At 44.0% G+C, this 18262-nt stretch overlaps 2 protein-coding genes across 4 annotated transcripts in view; one reads left to right on the top strand and one right to left on the bottom strand.

Annotated features, from left to right (window-relative positions):
- Positions 1–1125: 1125 nt before the first annotated feature.
- On the bottom strand, positions 1126–13790 carry ALDH6A1 (aldehyde dehydrogenase 6 family member A1). Of its 3 annotated transcripts, none has more exons than XM_063440416.1 (12): positions 13720–13790; positions 8526–8576; positions 8256–8330; positions 7516–7677; positions 7190–7268; positions 6796–7098; positions 6360–6481; positions 5822–6011; positions 5061–5242; positions 3177–3359; positions 2686–2781; positions 1126–1851 (listed from the first exon to the last, which is right to left on the bottom strand). In XM_063440416.1, exons 1-12 carry the CDS (start codon positions 13744–13746, stop codon positions 1747–1749), a joined length of 1575 nt encoding a protein of 524 aa, XP_063296486.1. In that variant the 5' UTR covers positions 13747–13790; the 3' UTR covers positions 1126–1746. The 3 variants fall into 3 exon arrangements, with proteins under 3 accessions (XP_063296486.1, XP_063296485.1, XP_063296487.1); XM_063440415.1 differs by having other exon boundaries at positions 2686–2784; positions 3180–3359; XM_063440417.1 differs by having other exon boundaries at positions 2686–2784; positions 3180–3359; positions 8529–8576.
- A 232-nt stretch (positions 13791–14022) lies between these two features.
- Positions 14023–18262, top strand: part of LIN52 (lin-52 DREAM MuvB core complex component) — a 41316-nt gene continuing 37076 nt past the window's right edge. The window contains exons 1-2 of the mRNA XM_063438975.1: positions 14023–14114; positions 16564–16638. Coding sequence (XP_063295045.1) covers positions 14096–14114; positions 16564–16638 — 94 coding nt within the window. The 5' untranslated portion in view covers positions 14023–14095. The remainder of the gene's footprint in view (positions 14115–16563; positions 16639–18262) is intronic.

Below are 18262 nucleotides of genomic sequence, written 5' to 3'. Positions count from 1 at the left end.
ATATGACTCCATTGATAACCCAACACATTGTGCACTTACTCTATATCTCTATATCTAATCACTTTCTACATATATTTTTGGAATTATCCATTTACCCTTATTTCTCTACGATCACCAACCAGTTCGGAACAATATTTAAAAAAAAAAACACAAAACTTTTTATTGCATTAACTTATTCTTAAATAGAGCATAATTAGTTTCTCTATTCTTTCCTCTTCCTTTTAGATTTCACATAAAATTAGGAACTAACTCCAGAAATGTGGGATTTATTGTCACTATATGACCCATTCACCAGTCCTGTTTTGGTACCATCCCTGTGCATCTCATGTTCCCGCTAGTACACTATGCATCAGTCTGCACAGTGCGTGTACCCCTATATTATCTACAGTCATGTCATTCAACCGTACCCCCATTTAATCGCCAACAACTCGTCCTACCTTATCAGAGCTCGGCCTGCTTCCCCAATTTCAATACGTAAAGTGGATTAACCATTTGGATGAAAAGGAACTCCGCATTCCCTCTTTCACCTGTACCTTCTCAGACGGCAGTGAAATGAACAGGTTAGACCCAGGGAGATTAACATTCTAAAGTTTATACACAATAGGTTTGCCACATGGAAATAATTGGTGAATGATGATCAGGCTCTGATCAGATTACAGAATATTTGTGATTATATAAGCCTAGCACCTTACAAAGTAACACTGGAAATGTCTGTTGGTGCAGGGATTTTCATTTAGGAGGCTAAGATTTGTCATTTAAAAATGCAACTCTCCTTCCACCTGGAGAGAGGCTTCTCTCGGGCAACCTTGGGCCCTTCTAAGCAAATAACTAGGATGGGCAAGTAGTAGACAAAGATATTAGGGGAGGGAGAGAGATAGCCAAGGAGATTTGGAGGGGGGGGTGGGAGAAGGCTAGTGACTCAGACAGCGCTAGGAGTCCAAGAAAGGTGAGCTCCACCTCTTCTTTCTCCAGAAATGCAAAGCTCCATGCCACGCAAGGGGATGTAGACAAACATTCCACAGAGGAGAGGAATCGAGGCGCCCCCCGCCCCTATTTTAATACCTTTATTACTAAAAACAAAACAAAAACAAAACCATAGGGAAAAACAAAACACACCACGAGGAATAAATAAAGAAATTCTTTAATGAAAGAAGGCAGGAGGCAGCAGTGATACGGTTTTGTTTATATTCCTGTAACATGATTAAATGGATGTCAGGCTACATTCAGAGGTCACAAAACATGGTTTTTTAGTCCTGGTCCTGAGAGGCAGGTATGGAGGGGCGGAAATGTAATAGGCCATCTTAGTAAACTAAAGACATGGAGAGAAAATACATAATTGTTTTAAAGGTTTGGCATTGGATCTTAAGTGAAGGGAAAAAAAAAAAAAAAAAGTTTATTCATCTCCAAATTAATTGATTTTGATTCATAGTAAGAATCTGTCAGACTTTGTATGTGACTGTTTTACACACGTTTAACAAAGTGTGTCTGCGTGGTACACAGATTCGTGGAACCATTACTTTACCACCCTCTGCACCTTATACTCCACTGAAAACCAGAAGGTTTATTGGCCAAGTAAAAACTAGTAAACTTGGTAAAAAGGTAATTTTAGAACATAATTCAGAAAGAGAAAGCAGCCGCCACCATCCTTGGACGGACGTCACATACGGGTCATGTAACAAATCACACCCATCAATAGCTCGCTAACCAATCCAGGTCTGTTCAATAGCAGACAGAAGGATCTAGACATTAACGACCCATGGTCGGCATGACGACAGCAGGACTGGTCAGCGTAGCATCTTCCTCCTTCCACTGAGATGTCACAGTCTTGACCTGAGTATAAAACTGGATCCCCTGCGGACAGAAAACAAGGAACGGTCAGAGATTCTCTTTTGGTCACAGAATAGGAACTTAGTGTGAAACATTTGGAAAATGAAAGCGCCCAGTAAAGGGTTCGAAACATTTCTCACATGACAATCAGCAGCTATATGGACTGTTACCCAGTTTGTGAGTGTGCAATGTGCTCTGTGGCCTGTGAGGGTGGAAGCCCATGCTTTCAGAATTGGAAGCTATATGTAGCCACCCTTCCTCCTGCTATCACAATGACTGGCTACTATGGAGGGCTATTTTCTGTCTGAACAAGCGAACACAGATATAAGCATTGACATGCAGACGTTCCCAAGGTAAGAATTCACATTGCATTTTAAATTTTACGCCAAAAGGAATGAAACTTGAAGCATAGCAAACTGAATTTTTCCAATTCAGCTTTTTTGACCTTAAATGTGAATTTCCCTTTGAATTCTCACTTCAGTAAATAACCCTGTTTGACAACAACAAAGCTAGTTTTATTCACATAAACAATCAGTGGAATTAGGGAAATAGATACAATATATTGCTTCATTAGCTTTGCAGAGATTAACCCGCATTGCATGAGCCCACAACATAATAGCGGAGACTAGCGGCAGCAGAGGTCAAAAGGCTATTTGTCAAAGACAGAATAAATGACAGCAGGGATAAGACATACAGACATGGCTTGGGTGGTAAATATTAGGCCTAACTAATAGATTAGGACACAACATTCTGACCCCCTGCTGTAGAACCTGTGTAAAGTGATGTACATATAATCTATAGCTCTGCAGGACCTGTGGCGGTTATAAAGATATAGGATATTCATTGTTCCCAACATACCTGCTTGCCATAGAAATTAGTGTCACCACGGAAGGAAGCACGTGAGCCAGTGAATGAGAACATGGGGAGGGGTACTGGGATTGGGACATTCACCCCGATCTAAAAGACATAAATCACATCAATATTTTTTTGTTACAAATCCAAACCCCTTCCCCCCCCCCCCCCCACCTCGCTATATTAAAAGAGACTCAAGCCCCATAACTACATGTCCCTGTAGGCATATTTAATAAAAGACCATATCAAGAGAAATCAGCCCTTTTACAAATCCCCTTAGTAACACCTTCCAGGTGCCTGCCGTAAAGAAAAACCTCAAGACATTAACACATTAATCCCACCATTAGAATAGACTCCGATATAACAAGGCCCCATTTTAAAGAACATGTTGACCCTTAAACAGAGCGATTGATACTCCATTTTCTTGCCAACAGGTCTTCCCTTTGCCTTCGAAGATGCGAACAGTAAAAGGTGAAATGGCCTGCCCATGCAGTACTAACCTGCCCCACATCCACCAGGTGTGTGTATTTGCGTGCGGTTGCGCCATTCGTGGTGAAGATGGCAGTGCCATTCCCGTATGGATTGTTATTTACAATCTCAATTGCATCATCCAGAGTATCTGCCTCTAAAACCACCAGGACAGGCCCAAATATTTCCTCCTTGTAACAAGTCATATCAGTCTGTAAGACGCAAAAATAGATCAGTTACCGGCAGATTCATTTCCCTGCGCACTTACCTTCTATTTCCCACAGTGTAATGGAAACCTCCATTTAAATTCCACTTCCTTACGTCACTTTTCCTAATCAACTGTCCCATAGCCCCTCCCTGTACCTCCCAAACACCATCATCTCCCCAATAGCCCCTCCCTGTACCTCCCATACACCATCATCTCCCCAATAGCCCCTCCCTGTACCTCCCATACACCATCATCTCCCCAATAGCCCCTCCCTGTACCTCCCAAACAGCATCATCTCCCCAATAGCCCCTCCCTGTACCTCCCATACACCATCATCTGCCCAATAGCCCCTCCCTGTACCTCCCATACACAATCTGCCCAATAGCCCCTCCCTGTACCTCCCATACACCATCATCTCCTCAATAGCCCCTCCCTGTACCTCCCAAACACCATCATCTCCTCAATAGCCCCTCCCTGTACCTCCCAAAAACCATAATCTCCTCAATAGCCCCTCCCATACACCATCATCTCCTCAATAGCCCCTCCCTGTACCTCCCAAACACCATCATCTCCCCAATAGCCCCTCCCTGTACCTCCCATACACCATCATCTCCCCAATAGCCCCTCCCTGTACCTCCCATACACCATCATCTCCCCAATAGCCCCTCCCTGTACCTCCCATACACCATCTCCCCAATAGCCCCTCCCTGTACCTCCCATACACCATCATCTCCCCAATAGCCCCTCCCTGTACCTCCCATACACCATCATCTCCCCAATAGCCCCTCCCTGTACCTCCCAAACACCATCATCTCCCCAATAGCCCCTCCCTGTACCTCCCAAACACCATCATCTCCCCAATAGCCCCTCCCTGTACCTCCCATACACCATCATCTCCCCAATAGCCCCTCCCTGTACCTCCCATACACCATCATCTCCCCAATAGCCCCTCCCTGTACCTCCCATACACCATCATCTCCCCAATAGCCCCTCCCTGTACCTCCCATACACCATCTCCCCAATAGCCCCTCCCTGTACCTCCCAAACACCATCATCTCCCCAATAGCCCCTCCCTGTACCTCCCAAACACCATCATCTCCCCAATAGCCCCTCCCTGTACCTCCCATACACCATCATCTCCCCAATAGCCCCTCCCTGTACCTCCCAAACACCATCATCTCCCCAATAGCCCCTCCCTGTACCTCCCATACACCATCATCTCCCCAATAGCCCCTCCCTGTACCTCCCAAACAGCATCATCTCCCCAATAGCCCCTCCCTGTACCTCCCATACACCATCATCTCCCCAATAGCCCCTCCCTGTACCTCCCAAACAGCATCATCTCCCCAATAGCCCCTCCCTGTACCTCCCAAACACCATCATCTCCCCAATAGCCCCCCCCTGTACCTCCCATACACCATCATCTCCCCAATAGCCCCTCCCTGTACCTCCCATACACCATCATCTCCCCAATAGCCCCTCCATGTACCTCCCATACACCATCATCTCCCCAATAGCCCCTCCCTGTACCTCCCAAACAGCATCATCTCCCCAATAGCCCCTCCCTGTACCTCCCAAACACCATCATCTCCCCAATAGCCCCTCCCGTACCTCCTGATCACCATCTTCTCCCCAATACCCTTGCCTCTCCCCATTTTCTACCATAACTTTCCACTGCCACCAAACAAACGTCGTATGCACGCACCTTCACATTTCCCAAGATTGTTGGTCCTACAAAGTTTCCATGTTCGAAACCTTTTACTTTGATGTCTCGACCGTCCAATAGCAAACTTGCCCCTTCTTTAACACCACATTCAACCAAGCTGCACACACGCTGTTTGGCCGCTGGACTGATGAGAGGACCCACGTCAGCACCAGGCTGATCTCCTAATAAGGAATGAGAGGACAAACTTCATTCAGTAATGGTTAGAACAGGCACAAATGCAGAGAAAAGGAGAAACCAGGCGATGGAAAGAAGAGTGAAAACACGCTAAAGTTTCTCACGGTTTTAGCATAGTCCACAACACTTTCTCTCTCTCCCTGCTTTTCTCCTCTCCCAAAAAAAGTTTATTATTATTCCTTCAACTTCCCATCTGTCAAACATTTCTCTACTTTGCAAACTAAAAAGAACAAACAAAATTATTAAACTGCTGTTTCAATCACTGCCTGCGGAGGGCTCCAGTCTCTCCATGGCACACTGCAGGGGGGGAGGAAGGGGAGAACAGGTTCTGCCAAGCACACTGCCAGCAAGGGCAAGGGAGGGGGGCCCAGACTCTGCCAAGCACACTGCCTGTGCTCAATACCCATTCACACAAGTGCATAACAGGAGCATTATTTTGTCCATGGAATGTAGGGAGGAGCACATGGTCAGCAAGAGCAACGCTATGTATACACAAACACTCAGGTTGGCAGGTAGAAGAGTAGGCACCTATATTTCGACGTATGATATGTACACCCATTTCTTACCAGCATTAACTCGTAGCTTCTTTGCTTTTTCCACCAACTCTGGAAGCCATTTTTTAGCCTCGCCAACCAAAACAGCCGTAGATAATGCCATACAGCGCTGCCCAGCTGCTCCAAACGCAGCCCCCACCAGCTGATTCAATGTGTTCTCTTTATTGGCATCTGGCAGTACGACACCGTGATTCTTCGCTCCCTGCAGGAAAAACACCATAAGTCACATGCGCCATTTTTTGCACTAGCTACCACAGTGATGGTGGAGCGTCTATGGACGTGTAGTTTGAAAAAGGATCTCATGTGAGCTAAAACTTTGCATTTGTGAGCTCCCTGCTCTGCACTCAATATAACAACACTAGGTTATTTTTGAGAGCGCTGGAACAATCTTTTTTTATTTGGAATTTATTACTGGTGTGGCGATACCACAAGTCCATACAGCGCTCATCCATTCTGTGTTATCCTCGGAAGTTTATTCTGCTGGAGCGCCAATTGTTAACCATCACTGGACTAAGACACTGTACACAGGTTTCTGCCAAATTAACCATACCATGTTGGACTGCACCCTCTTGCCATTCCGTGATCCTCTCTCATAAATGTATTCCCCAGCTTGGTTCGAGCCCACAAAGCTGATCGCTCGGATGGCGGGATGGTCGCAGATAAAGTTCACCGCTAGATGAAAAAGTTGACTCCTTAAGGTCAAAACACAAATTTGTTTACAGACACCCCCCTTGCTACATCACACAGACCCTCCCGCCACCCTTACCACACAGACGCTCTCACCACACGCCACCCTTGACACAGACCCTTTTGCCAAAGCATGTTTTATGCTACCCAAACAGTGCCTACCACAACACAGCATGTGCCAATTAGCCCCAAACCCATGATTCCACATGTCTCAACAATCCCTCATAATAAAGTGTCTCACCTTAAGAGTCTACCAACATCAACCATTATGTACCACACATTGTGCTTAAGACATTTACCTGCATGTTGACCATGGATGATGTTCAATGTCCCATCTGGAGCTCCTGCATCCTGCAAAAGCCGTGCAAGTAACATGGTGGCTCCTGGAACTCGCTCCGAAGGCTTCATCAAATAAGTATTTCCACAAACCATGGCCATAGGGAACATCCAAAGAGGAATCATAGCAGGAAAGTTAAATGGTGCAATGCCAGCACAGACACCAATCGGTAAACGAAAGGTGTAGGTGTCCATATCTTTTGTGAGGGATGGCAACGTTTCACCCAGCATAAGAGAGGTAACGCTACAAGCATGCTCCACGACCTCTGTAAAACATCAATATATATCAAAGCTAAGGCCAAAATCACAATATTCTCTGTAACAAACAGAATGTATAATCTAAATGAATAGACTTACGAAGACCACGAAAAACATCACCCTCAGCATCGGCCAAAGTCTTCCCCTGCTCCAACGTGATTAGACGTGCCAGCTCTTTCTGCAAAAGAAACCTTGTGAAACCAGACTAATCACACTACACATCTTAATACAGAAAGAGTTTGATCCCACCCCACTGTAATGCAAACAGTACTTTATTTCACATTACCCACCATTACCTAGCATCTCATCTTACCCACAAGTATCTTGTATCACCCAACCTAATGCAATCCACCATATCTCAACAAGTTCCTCATCCTATCCTCGCCAGAGTAATCCAGAAGATACGTCACCCTACCCACACGTACCAGATTGTCCTTAATGAGCTGTTGGTACCGGAGGAAGACTTGCTGTCTGGTCAGGATGGACGTCTCAGACCAGGCTGGAAAAGCGCGCTGGCATGCATTGACTGCTGCCTCCATTTCATTCTGTGTGGCTTGCGGCACCCGACTAATCACCTCATTAGTGGCCTGGAATTAATGAGAAAATAAGTGTTATCCTTCCATAGACTAAACCCGCAAGGACAATATGGTCTGCGAGCCATGCTAAAAGGCTTACAAAAACAAGGAGACAGATCGACTCATAGCCATTTGGTATCGGAGAGCATTCATTCAGGATTGTAGAATTAGAACTTCACAATAGAATCTTGCATTAGAACACTAACATCCAGAGATCTTATTACATGGGTGGCATACATAGAGCACTAACAAATCCAGAACACAGGAGAAATAGATCCCAAACAATTACAGAGCGAGCGCTCGCTGAACACTACATGAGGTTTGTCAAGTTAAACATTTTCACTTTGGAATCTCTCGCTGTCATGCAGAGCAGGAGATCGCGCTGTCCCGGACAAAATACTTAAAGCGGTATGAGATCTACATAAAGCACAATGTGCTGACATAGTTCATGGTTTATGTCCGTTACAGATGGCCCTACCAAGTTCAGCTAGCTCGTACCACAGTTTTAATGCAATGTAAAAGCTATTGACCAATAAAGGTTTGATCTATGGTCACGCGTCCATTTTATGGTTAATTAGGCAATTTCTTACTGGGTTGTGAACATCGATCCAGTCCGAAGTCTGTGAATCAATAAATTGTCCATTTATGAAGAGTTTGGTCCGAGGCTGAAAAGAGAAGTTGGTAGAAAATGAACTATTAAAATGCCTTCACTTTTAAACCAAAGATTTTCTATTTATTGAGATTTAAAAAGGTGGTCAGTTTGTGTAATGAACACTCATTCTCAGGGCACCCCAGCTTACTCACACCTTAACCACTTTGTCCCCACCACCTGTAGGGTTGCAAAAATAAAATTAGCTCACCACAGCTGCCGCCACCGACGAGAAATTTGCCTGTCGAAGTCGCGAAGAGACCTGTATAAAGGAAATAACTGTTAGACACTTATAAGGATGTGAAATTAAAGGTGCCCTGGTCCCAAAATATCCATAAGAGATCATATTAATGGAACACTATAGTCACCCAAACAACTTTAGCCAAATGAAGCAGTTTTGCTGTATATAGATCATGCCCCTGCAGTCTCGCTGCTCAATTCTCTGCCATTTAGGCGTGAAATCACTTTGTTTCTGTTTATGCAGCCTGAGCCACACCTCCCCTGACTAGGACTCACACAGCCTGCAAAAAAGTATTTTTGCTCCGAGGTGTCATGTTTTCTGTTGTTAGGGGCAGACCAACTAATTAGTTTGCAGTGCCCCCATGTCTAGTGTGTTTTATACCCAACATTTTAACTTAACCCAAGCTGATTTATTCTCCCAAACTGCACAATTTGCAGAACCTCTCTGCCTCCCTCCAGGACTGGAATACCGAGATATAAAGTACAAGACAGTGATCCCTTAGTATCGTTTATTCATTTATGTGGATAGTTATTATTTGTCATGTCTAGCTTAAAGAGACACTATAATCAACAAGTGAAGATCTCAGCCAATCACAATGCTTTCCCATAGGAAAGCATTAGATTGGCTGAGATGATCAATTCTGATTATCTCAGCCAAGAGGGTGGAGCCAAATGCCACCATGGCCAATCAGCATCTCCTCATAGAGATGCACTGAATCAATGCAACTCTATATGAGGAAAGTTCAGTGTCTTCATGCAGAGGGTGGAGACACTGAATGTCAGTCACACTGTGCATCACTGCCCCAAGATGCACCTCTAGCAGCCATGTTAGGAGTGGCCAGTGAAGTTATCACTAGGCTGTAGTGTAAACTCTGCATTATCTCTGAAAAATCTGTGTTTACAGCAAAAAGCCTGAAGGCAATTATTCTACTCACCAGAACAAATACAATAAGCTGTATACCGTACATTAAACCATATGTTATACATTGAGCAGTATACTGCACATTAAGCTGTACTGGTGAGTATAGTGTCACTTTAAGCAGTTTTGGCGTATAGATTATTCTCCTGCAGTCTCAGTGTGATTTAGGGGTTAAATCACTTTGTTTATGTAGCCCTATTCCCATTTAAATAGAAATGTTTATTTTTGTCATGAGTAACAGAATAAGAATAATAATAATACTTATAAAAGAGTTTATTGCCTCTGTAATACACATGACAGATATTTGCTGGAGTAATTACCGGTAGTACTCAGTATTGCTATATATAAGGGGGAGTTACGGTAATACTCGGTATTGCTATATATAAGGGGGAGTTACGGTAATACTCGGTATTGCTATATGGGGGGGTTACGGTAATACTCGGTATTGCTATATATAAGGGGGGGTTACGGTAATACTCGGTATTGCTATATATAGGGGGGTTACGGTAATACTCGGATTGCTATATATAGGGGGTTACGGTAATACTCGGATTGCTATATATAGGGGGGTTACGGTAATACTCGGATTGCTATATATAGGGGGGGTTACGGTAATACTCGGTATTGCTATATATAAGGGGGGGTTACGGTAATACTCGGTATTGCTATATATAAGGGGGAGTTACGGTAATACTCGGTATTGCTATATATAAGGGGGGGTTACGGTAATACTCGGTATTGCTATATATAAGGGGGGGTTACGGTAATACTCGGTATTGCTATATATAAGGGGGGGTTACGGTAATACTCGGTATTGCTATATATAAGGGGGGGTTACGGTAATACTCGGTATTGCTATATATAAGGGGGGGTTACGGTAATACTCGGTATTGCTATATATAAGGGGGGGTTACGGTAATACTCGGTATTGCTATATATAAGGGGGGGTTACGGTAATACTCGGTATTGCTATATATAGGGGGGTTACGGTAATACTCGTTATTGCTATATATAAGGGGGGGTTACGGTAATACTCGTTATTGCTATATATAAGGGGGGGTTACGGTAATACTCGGTATTGCTATATATAAGGGGGAGTTACGGTAATACTCGGTATTGCTATATATAAGGGGGAGTTACGGTAATACTCGGTATTGCTATATATAAGGGGGAGTTACGGTAATACTCGGTATTGCTATATATAAGGGGGAGTTACGGTAATACTCGGTATTGCTATATGGGGGGGTTACGGTAATACTCGGTATTGCTATATGGGGGGGTTACGGTAATACTCGGTATTGCTATATATAGGGGGGTTACGGTAATACTCGGTATTGCTATATATGGGCGGTTACGGTAATACTCGGTATTGCTATATATAGGGGGGTTACGGTAATACTCGGTATTGCTATATATAAGGGGGGTTACGGTAATACTCGGTATTGCTATATATAAGGGGGGTTACGGTAATACTCGGTATTGCTATATATAAGGGGGAGTTACGGTAATACTCGGTATTGCTATATATAAGGGGGGTTACGGTAATACTCGGTATTGCTATATATAAGGGGGGTTACGGTAATACTCGGTATTGCTATATATATGGGGGGGTTACGGTAATACTCGGTATTGCTATATGGGGGGGTTACGGTAATACTCGGTATTGCTATATGGGGGGGTTACGGTAATACTCGGTATTGCTATATATAAGGGGGGTTACGGTAATACTCGGTATTGCTATATATAAGGGGGGGGTTACGGTAATACTCGGATTGCTATATGGGGGAGTTACGGTAATACTCGGTATTGCTATATATAAGGGGGGGTTACGGTAATACTCGGTATTGCTATATATAGGGGGGTTACGGTAATACTCGGTATTGCTATATGGGGGGTTACGGTAATACTCGGTATTGCTATATATAAGGGGGGGGTTACGGTAATACTCGGTATTGCTATATATAAGGGGGGGTTACGGTAATACTCGGTATTGCTATATATAAGGGGGGTTACGGTAATACTCGGTATTGCTATATATAAGGGGGTTACGGTAATACTCGGTATTGCTATATATAAGGGGGGGTTACGGTAATACTCGGTATTGCTATATATAAGGGGGAGTTACGGTAATACTCGGTATTGCTATATATAAGGGGGGGTTACGGTAATACTCGGTATTGCTATATATAAGGCGGAGTTACGGTAATACTCGGTATTGCTATATATAAGGGGGAGTTACGGTAATACTCGGATTGCTATATATAAGGGGGAGTTACGGTAATACTCGGTATTGCTATATATAAGGGGGAGTTACGGTAATACTCGGTATTGCTATATATAAGGGGGAGTTACGGTAATACTCGGTATTGCTATATGGGGGGGTTACGGTAATACTCGGAATTGCTATATGGGGGGTTACGGTAATACTCGGTATTGCTATATATAGGGGGGTTACGGTAATACTCGAATTGCTATATATGGGCGGTTACGGTAATACTCGGTATTGCTATATATAGGGGGGTTACGGTAATACTCGGTATTGCTATATATAAGGGGGGTTACGGTAATACTCGGTATTGCTATATATAAGGGGGGGGTTACGGTAATACTCGGTATTGCTATATATAAGGGGGGGTTACGGTAATACTCGGTATTGCTATATATAAGGGGGGTTACGGTAATACTCGGTATTGCTATATATAAGGGGGGGTTACGGTAATACTCGGCATTGCTATATATAAGGGGGGGTTACGGTAATACTCGGTATTGCTATATATAAGGGGGGGGTTACGGTAATACTCGGTATTGCTATATGGGGGGGTTACGGTAATACTCGGTATTGCTATATATAAGGGGGAGTTACGGTAATACTCGGATTGCTATATATAGGGGGGGTTACGGTAATACTCGGTATTGCTATATATAAGGGGGGTTACGGTAATACTCGGATTGCTATATATAGGGGGGGTTACGGTAATACTCGGTATTGCTATATATAAGGGGGGGTTACGGTAATACTCGGTATTGCTATATATAAGGGGGGGGTTACGGTAATACTCGGTATTGCTATATATAAGGGGGTTACGGTAATACTCGGTATTGCTATATATAAGGGGGGGTTACGGTAATACTCGGTATTGCTATATATAAGGGGGGTTACGGTAATACTCGGATTGCTATATATAGGGGGGGTTACGGTAATACTCGGTATTGCTATATATAAGGGAGGGTTACGGTAATACTCGGTATTGCTATATATAAGGGGGGGTTACGGTAATACTCGGTATTGCTATATATAAGGGGGTTACGGTAATACTCGGTATTGCTATATATAAGGGGGGGTTACGGTAATACTCGGCATTGCTATATATAAGGGGGGGTTACGGTAATACTCGGTATTGCTATATATAAGGGGGGGTTACGGTAATACTCGGTATTGCTATATATAAGGGGGGGTTACGGTAATACTCGGTATTGCTATATATAAGGGGGGGTTACGGTAATACTCGGTATTGCTATATATAAGGGGGAGTTACGGTAATACTCGGTATTGCTATATATAAGGGGGAGTTACGGTAATACTCCGAATTGCTATATATAAGGGGGGGGGGTTACGGTAATACTCGCCATTGCTATATATAAGGGGGAGTTACGGTAATACTCGGTATTGCTATATATAGGGGGGGGTTACGGTAATACTCGGTATTGCTATATATAAGGGGGAGTTACGGTAATACTCGGTATTGCTATATATAGGGGGGGTTACGGTAATACTCGGTATTGCTATATATAAGGGGGAGTTACGGTAATACTCGGTATTGCTATATATAGGGGGGGTTACGGTAATACTCGGTATTGCTATATATAAGGGGGGGATAAGGTAATACTCGGTATTGCTATATATAAGGGGGAGTTACGGTAATACTCGGTATTGCTATATATAAGGGGGGGGGTTACGGTAATACTCGGCATTGCTATATATAAGGGGGGGTTACGGTAATACTCGGTATTGCTATATATAGGGGGGGTTACGGTAATACTCGGCATTGCTATATATAAGGGGGGGTTACGGTAATACTCGGTATTGCTATATATGGGTGGGTTACGGTAATACTCGGTATTGCTATATATAAGGGGGGGGGTTACGGTAATACTCGTCATTGCTATATATAAGGGGGGGATTACGGTAATACTCGGTATTGCTATATGGGGGGGTTACGGTAATACTCGGGGGGAGGCCGCTCACCGTCACCAGCCGTCCGAACCGAATCATCTTCCCAGAGATTGAATGACACCGAGCCCCGCCCACTGACCCTATTGGACATAAACAGCACTGGCTCCACCCCCTTTATGTGATTGGTTCTTCCAGACACGGCCCTCTCTAAACTCACTGCTATTGGTCAATACAAATACCGCCCTTAAACCGATGTTCTATCAAAATTCCCTACCCCGTGAAAATTCCGCCATGTTTGACTCGGGCAAATGACATTTATCGCTAACCCGAAACCTCCGACTATCTCCGGGTCTGGTGGCTGTGGGCGGAGTCACGGAGAGTGCCGAACCCTCAGGCTAGAGCTGGGCGGGGCTCCGGAGATTGCCGAGCGAGGAGGCATGCAGTAAAGATGGCGGCAGCAACGGAAGGTAAACACAGACTAACCCGGGCATTTCCCATATGTGTGTCACAGAGCTCCACTCTAATACATCACAGAGCTCCACAGTCACAGAGCTCCACTCTAATACATCACAGAGCTCCACTCTAATACATCACAGAGCTCCACTCTAATACATCACAGAGCTCCACAGTCACAGAGCTCCACTCTAATACATCACAGAGCTCCACTCTAATACATCACAGAGCTCCACTCTAATACATCACAGAGCTCCACTCTAATACGTCACAGAGCTCCACTCTAATACTTCACAGGGCTCCACAGTCACAGAGCTCCACTCTAATACATCACAGAGCTCCACTCTAATACATCAGAGCTCCACAGCCACAGAGCTCCACTCTAATACTTCACAGAGCTCCACAGTCACAGAGCTCCACTCTAATACATCAGAGCTCCACAGTCACAGAGCTCCACTCTAATACATCTCAGAGCTCCACTCTAATACATCACAGAGCTCAACAGTCACAGAGCTCCATTCTAATACATGCCACAGAGTTCCACCGTCACACAGCTCCACAGTCACAGAGCTCTAATACATCTCACAGAGCTCCACAGTCACAGAGCTCCACTCTAATACATGTCACAGAGCTCCACCGTCACACAGCTCCACAGTCACAGAGCTCCACTCTAATACATCTCAGAGCTCCACTCTAATACATCAGAGTTCCACAGTCACAGAGCTCCAGTCACAGAGCTCCACTCTAATACAGAGTTCCACTGTCACACAGCTCCACAGTCACAGAGCTCTAATACATCTCACAGAGCTCCACTCTAATACATGTCACATAGTTCCACCGTCACACAGCTCCACAGTCACAGAGCTCTAATACAACTCACAGAGCTCCACAGTCACAGAGCTCCACTCTAATACATGTCACAGAGCTCCACAGTCACACAGCTCCACAGAGCTCCACTGTCACACAGCTCCACTGTCACACAGCTCCACAGTCACAGAGCTCCACCGTCACAGAGCTCCACCGTCACAGAGCTCCACTCTAATACAGAGTTCCATCGTCACACAGCTCCAGTCACAGAGCTCCACTCTAATACAGAGTTCCACCGTCACACAGCTCCATAGTCACAGAGCTCTAATAAATCTCACAGAGCTCCACAGTCACAGAGCTCCACTCTAATACATCAGAGTTCCACCGTCACAGCTCTAATACATCTCAGAGCTCCACAGTCACAGAGCTCCACTCTAATACATGTCACAGAGCTCCGTCAATGAGCTCCACCGTCACAGAGCTCCACCCTAATACATATCAGAGCTCCACTCTAATACATGTCACAGAGCTCCACAGTCAGAGCGTCACAGAGCTCCACTCTAATACATATCACACAGCTCCACAGTCACAGAGCTCTAATACATCTCACAGAGCTCCACCCTAATACATCTCACAGAGCTCCACCCTAATACATCTCACAGAGCTCCACCCTAATACATCTCACAGAGCTCCACTGGTCACAGAGCTCCACCCTAATACATATCACAGAGCTCCACTCTAATACATCAGAGCTCCACAATCACAGATCTGCACAGTCAGAGCTCCACTCTAATACATCTCACAGTAATGTGTCACAGAGCTCCACCCTAATACATCACAGAGCTCCACAGTCACAGAGCTCCACTCTAATACATCTCAGAGCTCCACAGTCACAGAGCTCCAGTCACAATGCTTCACTCTAATACATCTCACAGAGCTCCACTCTAATACATCTCACAGAGCTCCACAGTCACAGAGCTCCACTCTAATACATCTCAGAGATCCACAGGCACAGAGCTCCACTCTAATACATATCACAGTAATGTCTCACAGAGCTCCACTCTAATACATCTCAGTAATGTATCACAGAGCTCCACTCTAATACATCTCACAGAGCTCCACTCTAATACATCTCAGTAAATGTGTCAAAGCTCCACACACAGCTCCACTCCAATAAAACTCACAGTAATATTCAATGTGTATGAATGTATCACAGAGCTCCACTGCATTAAAACTCTAATGTTCTGTGTGTTTCACCATACTTGGAAAGATTGGCTGCAATTTGGGTGATGGCCTTTTTTGAGACGGACAGTAATCCTGTCACGTATGAGGTCTTTGAAACTTTTTTTGGTGCAAACTCCCCCACCTTTCCCAAGGTGACAAGTTTACTTGTCTGGTGGCCTGAAAGGAGTAGCGAGAAACATACTACGTCAAGTTCTCTCACTACTACCTCTCGGTTTGATGATGCCAAGTTTCCAGCTACCATGATCAACAGGGATTGTCATGAGATGTTCCAACCAATGCCAAGTATGCAAGGATTGTATGCCATTTCAAAAGAGTGACACCTGATGGGAGGACTGAAGCATCTCTTAATCACAGTTTCCTGATTGTAACAAGCTTATAGACACACAATGATGTCCAATCTCTCTTGCCTAGGTTCAGATATAGAGGAGTCCTTGCTGAGCTTCGAGAAGTTGGATCGAGCGTCACCCGAATTGTGGCCTGAGCAATGTAAGTCTCATCGGCTAAACTTACGTTCTTCATTTAGTAATACACAGGAGCCATGATTGGGAGCCTGCCACCGCAGCAAAAAGACGTTTATTACAGTTCAAACAGTCTTGTATAGTGTAAGCTGTAATTTAAAGAAATAATCTGGAATTATGAATAAATACATTATAATGGTAATATTTGGAGCACTTATTTAGTAGGTGAAAAAAGTCTAGTTAGAGCTAATAAATTACTGCTTCAAACACTCTAGGTGTGGTACCCTGCAAACACAATGCAGTGAACAATAAAAAAGAGGAATAAGAGTGGAGCAATTTAGGCAATCTCCCCCTAAATCTCTACAGGTGTAGAAAGGTTCAAGTAAAACAAAAAGCAATACTTAATCTCCAGGGAAGAGTGTTCCATTCATAGATCTCAAAGCATGTAGGGAAAAAACATAAAAAGAGCAAAGATTGTATTTAAATATATTCGCAGATATTGTACCCCAAAGAGGGCTAAGGAAATACCATAAAGCAGTGTCTTAATTCTAACAAACTTTAGGTAAAGGATTTATTATCACAGATATTTAAGACATGCAATAAAAATACATAGAAGCAGGTTTACAAAAACACACACAGCTAGAACTGCTAACAAACTGACTCTTACACAAAAGAGTTGTGAGTAAGGCACGGCTTCCGCCGTTACTCACTGCCAGGCTCGTAATCAATAAAGTGCTGGGGTGGCTGTCCTCAAAGGATGTGGCTGGAGGCGAAGTGCAGGCTTCCCGAGCTGGAATCCAGCGTGCGAGGTACGGTTTGCCCCCTGGTGCCAACGTCTACGCGTTTCTCCGGATACCCGGCTTCCTCAGGACGTGATGTGCTACGGTGGCCATCTTTGAGGGTTTTTATAGCCCTTAGTTACCAGTTCAAATCTTTCAATTAATCCCTCTGGTCAACCTCATTTGCATATGAAATAACCATCATTTCATTGGCTGCTCTACTTTTTCAGCACACAGCATCATAGTCAGAATGAATTAACATAAAATACACTTAAAGCAACATACAGCATATATAAAACAGTGTAAACTACAGCTACATTTAATAATTTATTAAATCATTCTCAATGCTTTCCTATGGACGCTGGCGTCTTCTCACTGTGAAAATCACAGTGAGAAGCGTGGAAGCACCTCTAGCGGCTGTCAATGAGACAGCCGCTAGAGGCTGGATTAACCCTAATATAAACTGCTATGGTTATAGAAAAAAGGGTTAAACCTGGCACCCAGACCACTTCATTAAGCTGAAGTGGTCTGGGTGCCTATCGTGGCCCTTTAATACAATCTGCGCTATTCTTTGCTCTTTTTATGTTTTTTCCTACATGCTTTGAGATCTATGAATGGAACACTCTTCCCTGGAGATTAAGTATTGCTTTTTGTTTTACTTAAACCTTTCTACACCTGTAGAGATTTTGGGGGAGATTGCTTAAATTGACACTTTTCAATACATTTGATTCATTGTTTATTTGATTTAGGGAGCCCCATCTGGCTGGTAAAAAAAAAAAAAATCAAACAAATCTCTAATCTAATCTGTGCCAATAGAATTCTTCTAAATCCACTGCATGTAAACCATCACTTCCACTTCAAGCAAGCAATCAA

This window comes from Pelobates fuscus, chromosome 13 (assembly GCF_036172605.1).
Source record: "Pelobates fuscus isolate aPelFus1 chromosome 13, aPelFus1.pri, whole genome shotgun sequence".
NCBI classification, from domain to species: Eukaryota; Metazoa; Chordata; class Amphibia; order Anura; family Pelobatidae; genus Pelobates; species Pelobates fuscus.
Note: the sequence above shows the minus strand (reverse complement) of the source record. Positions and strands in the feature narration are given on the sequence as shown.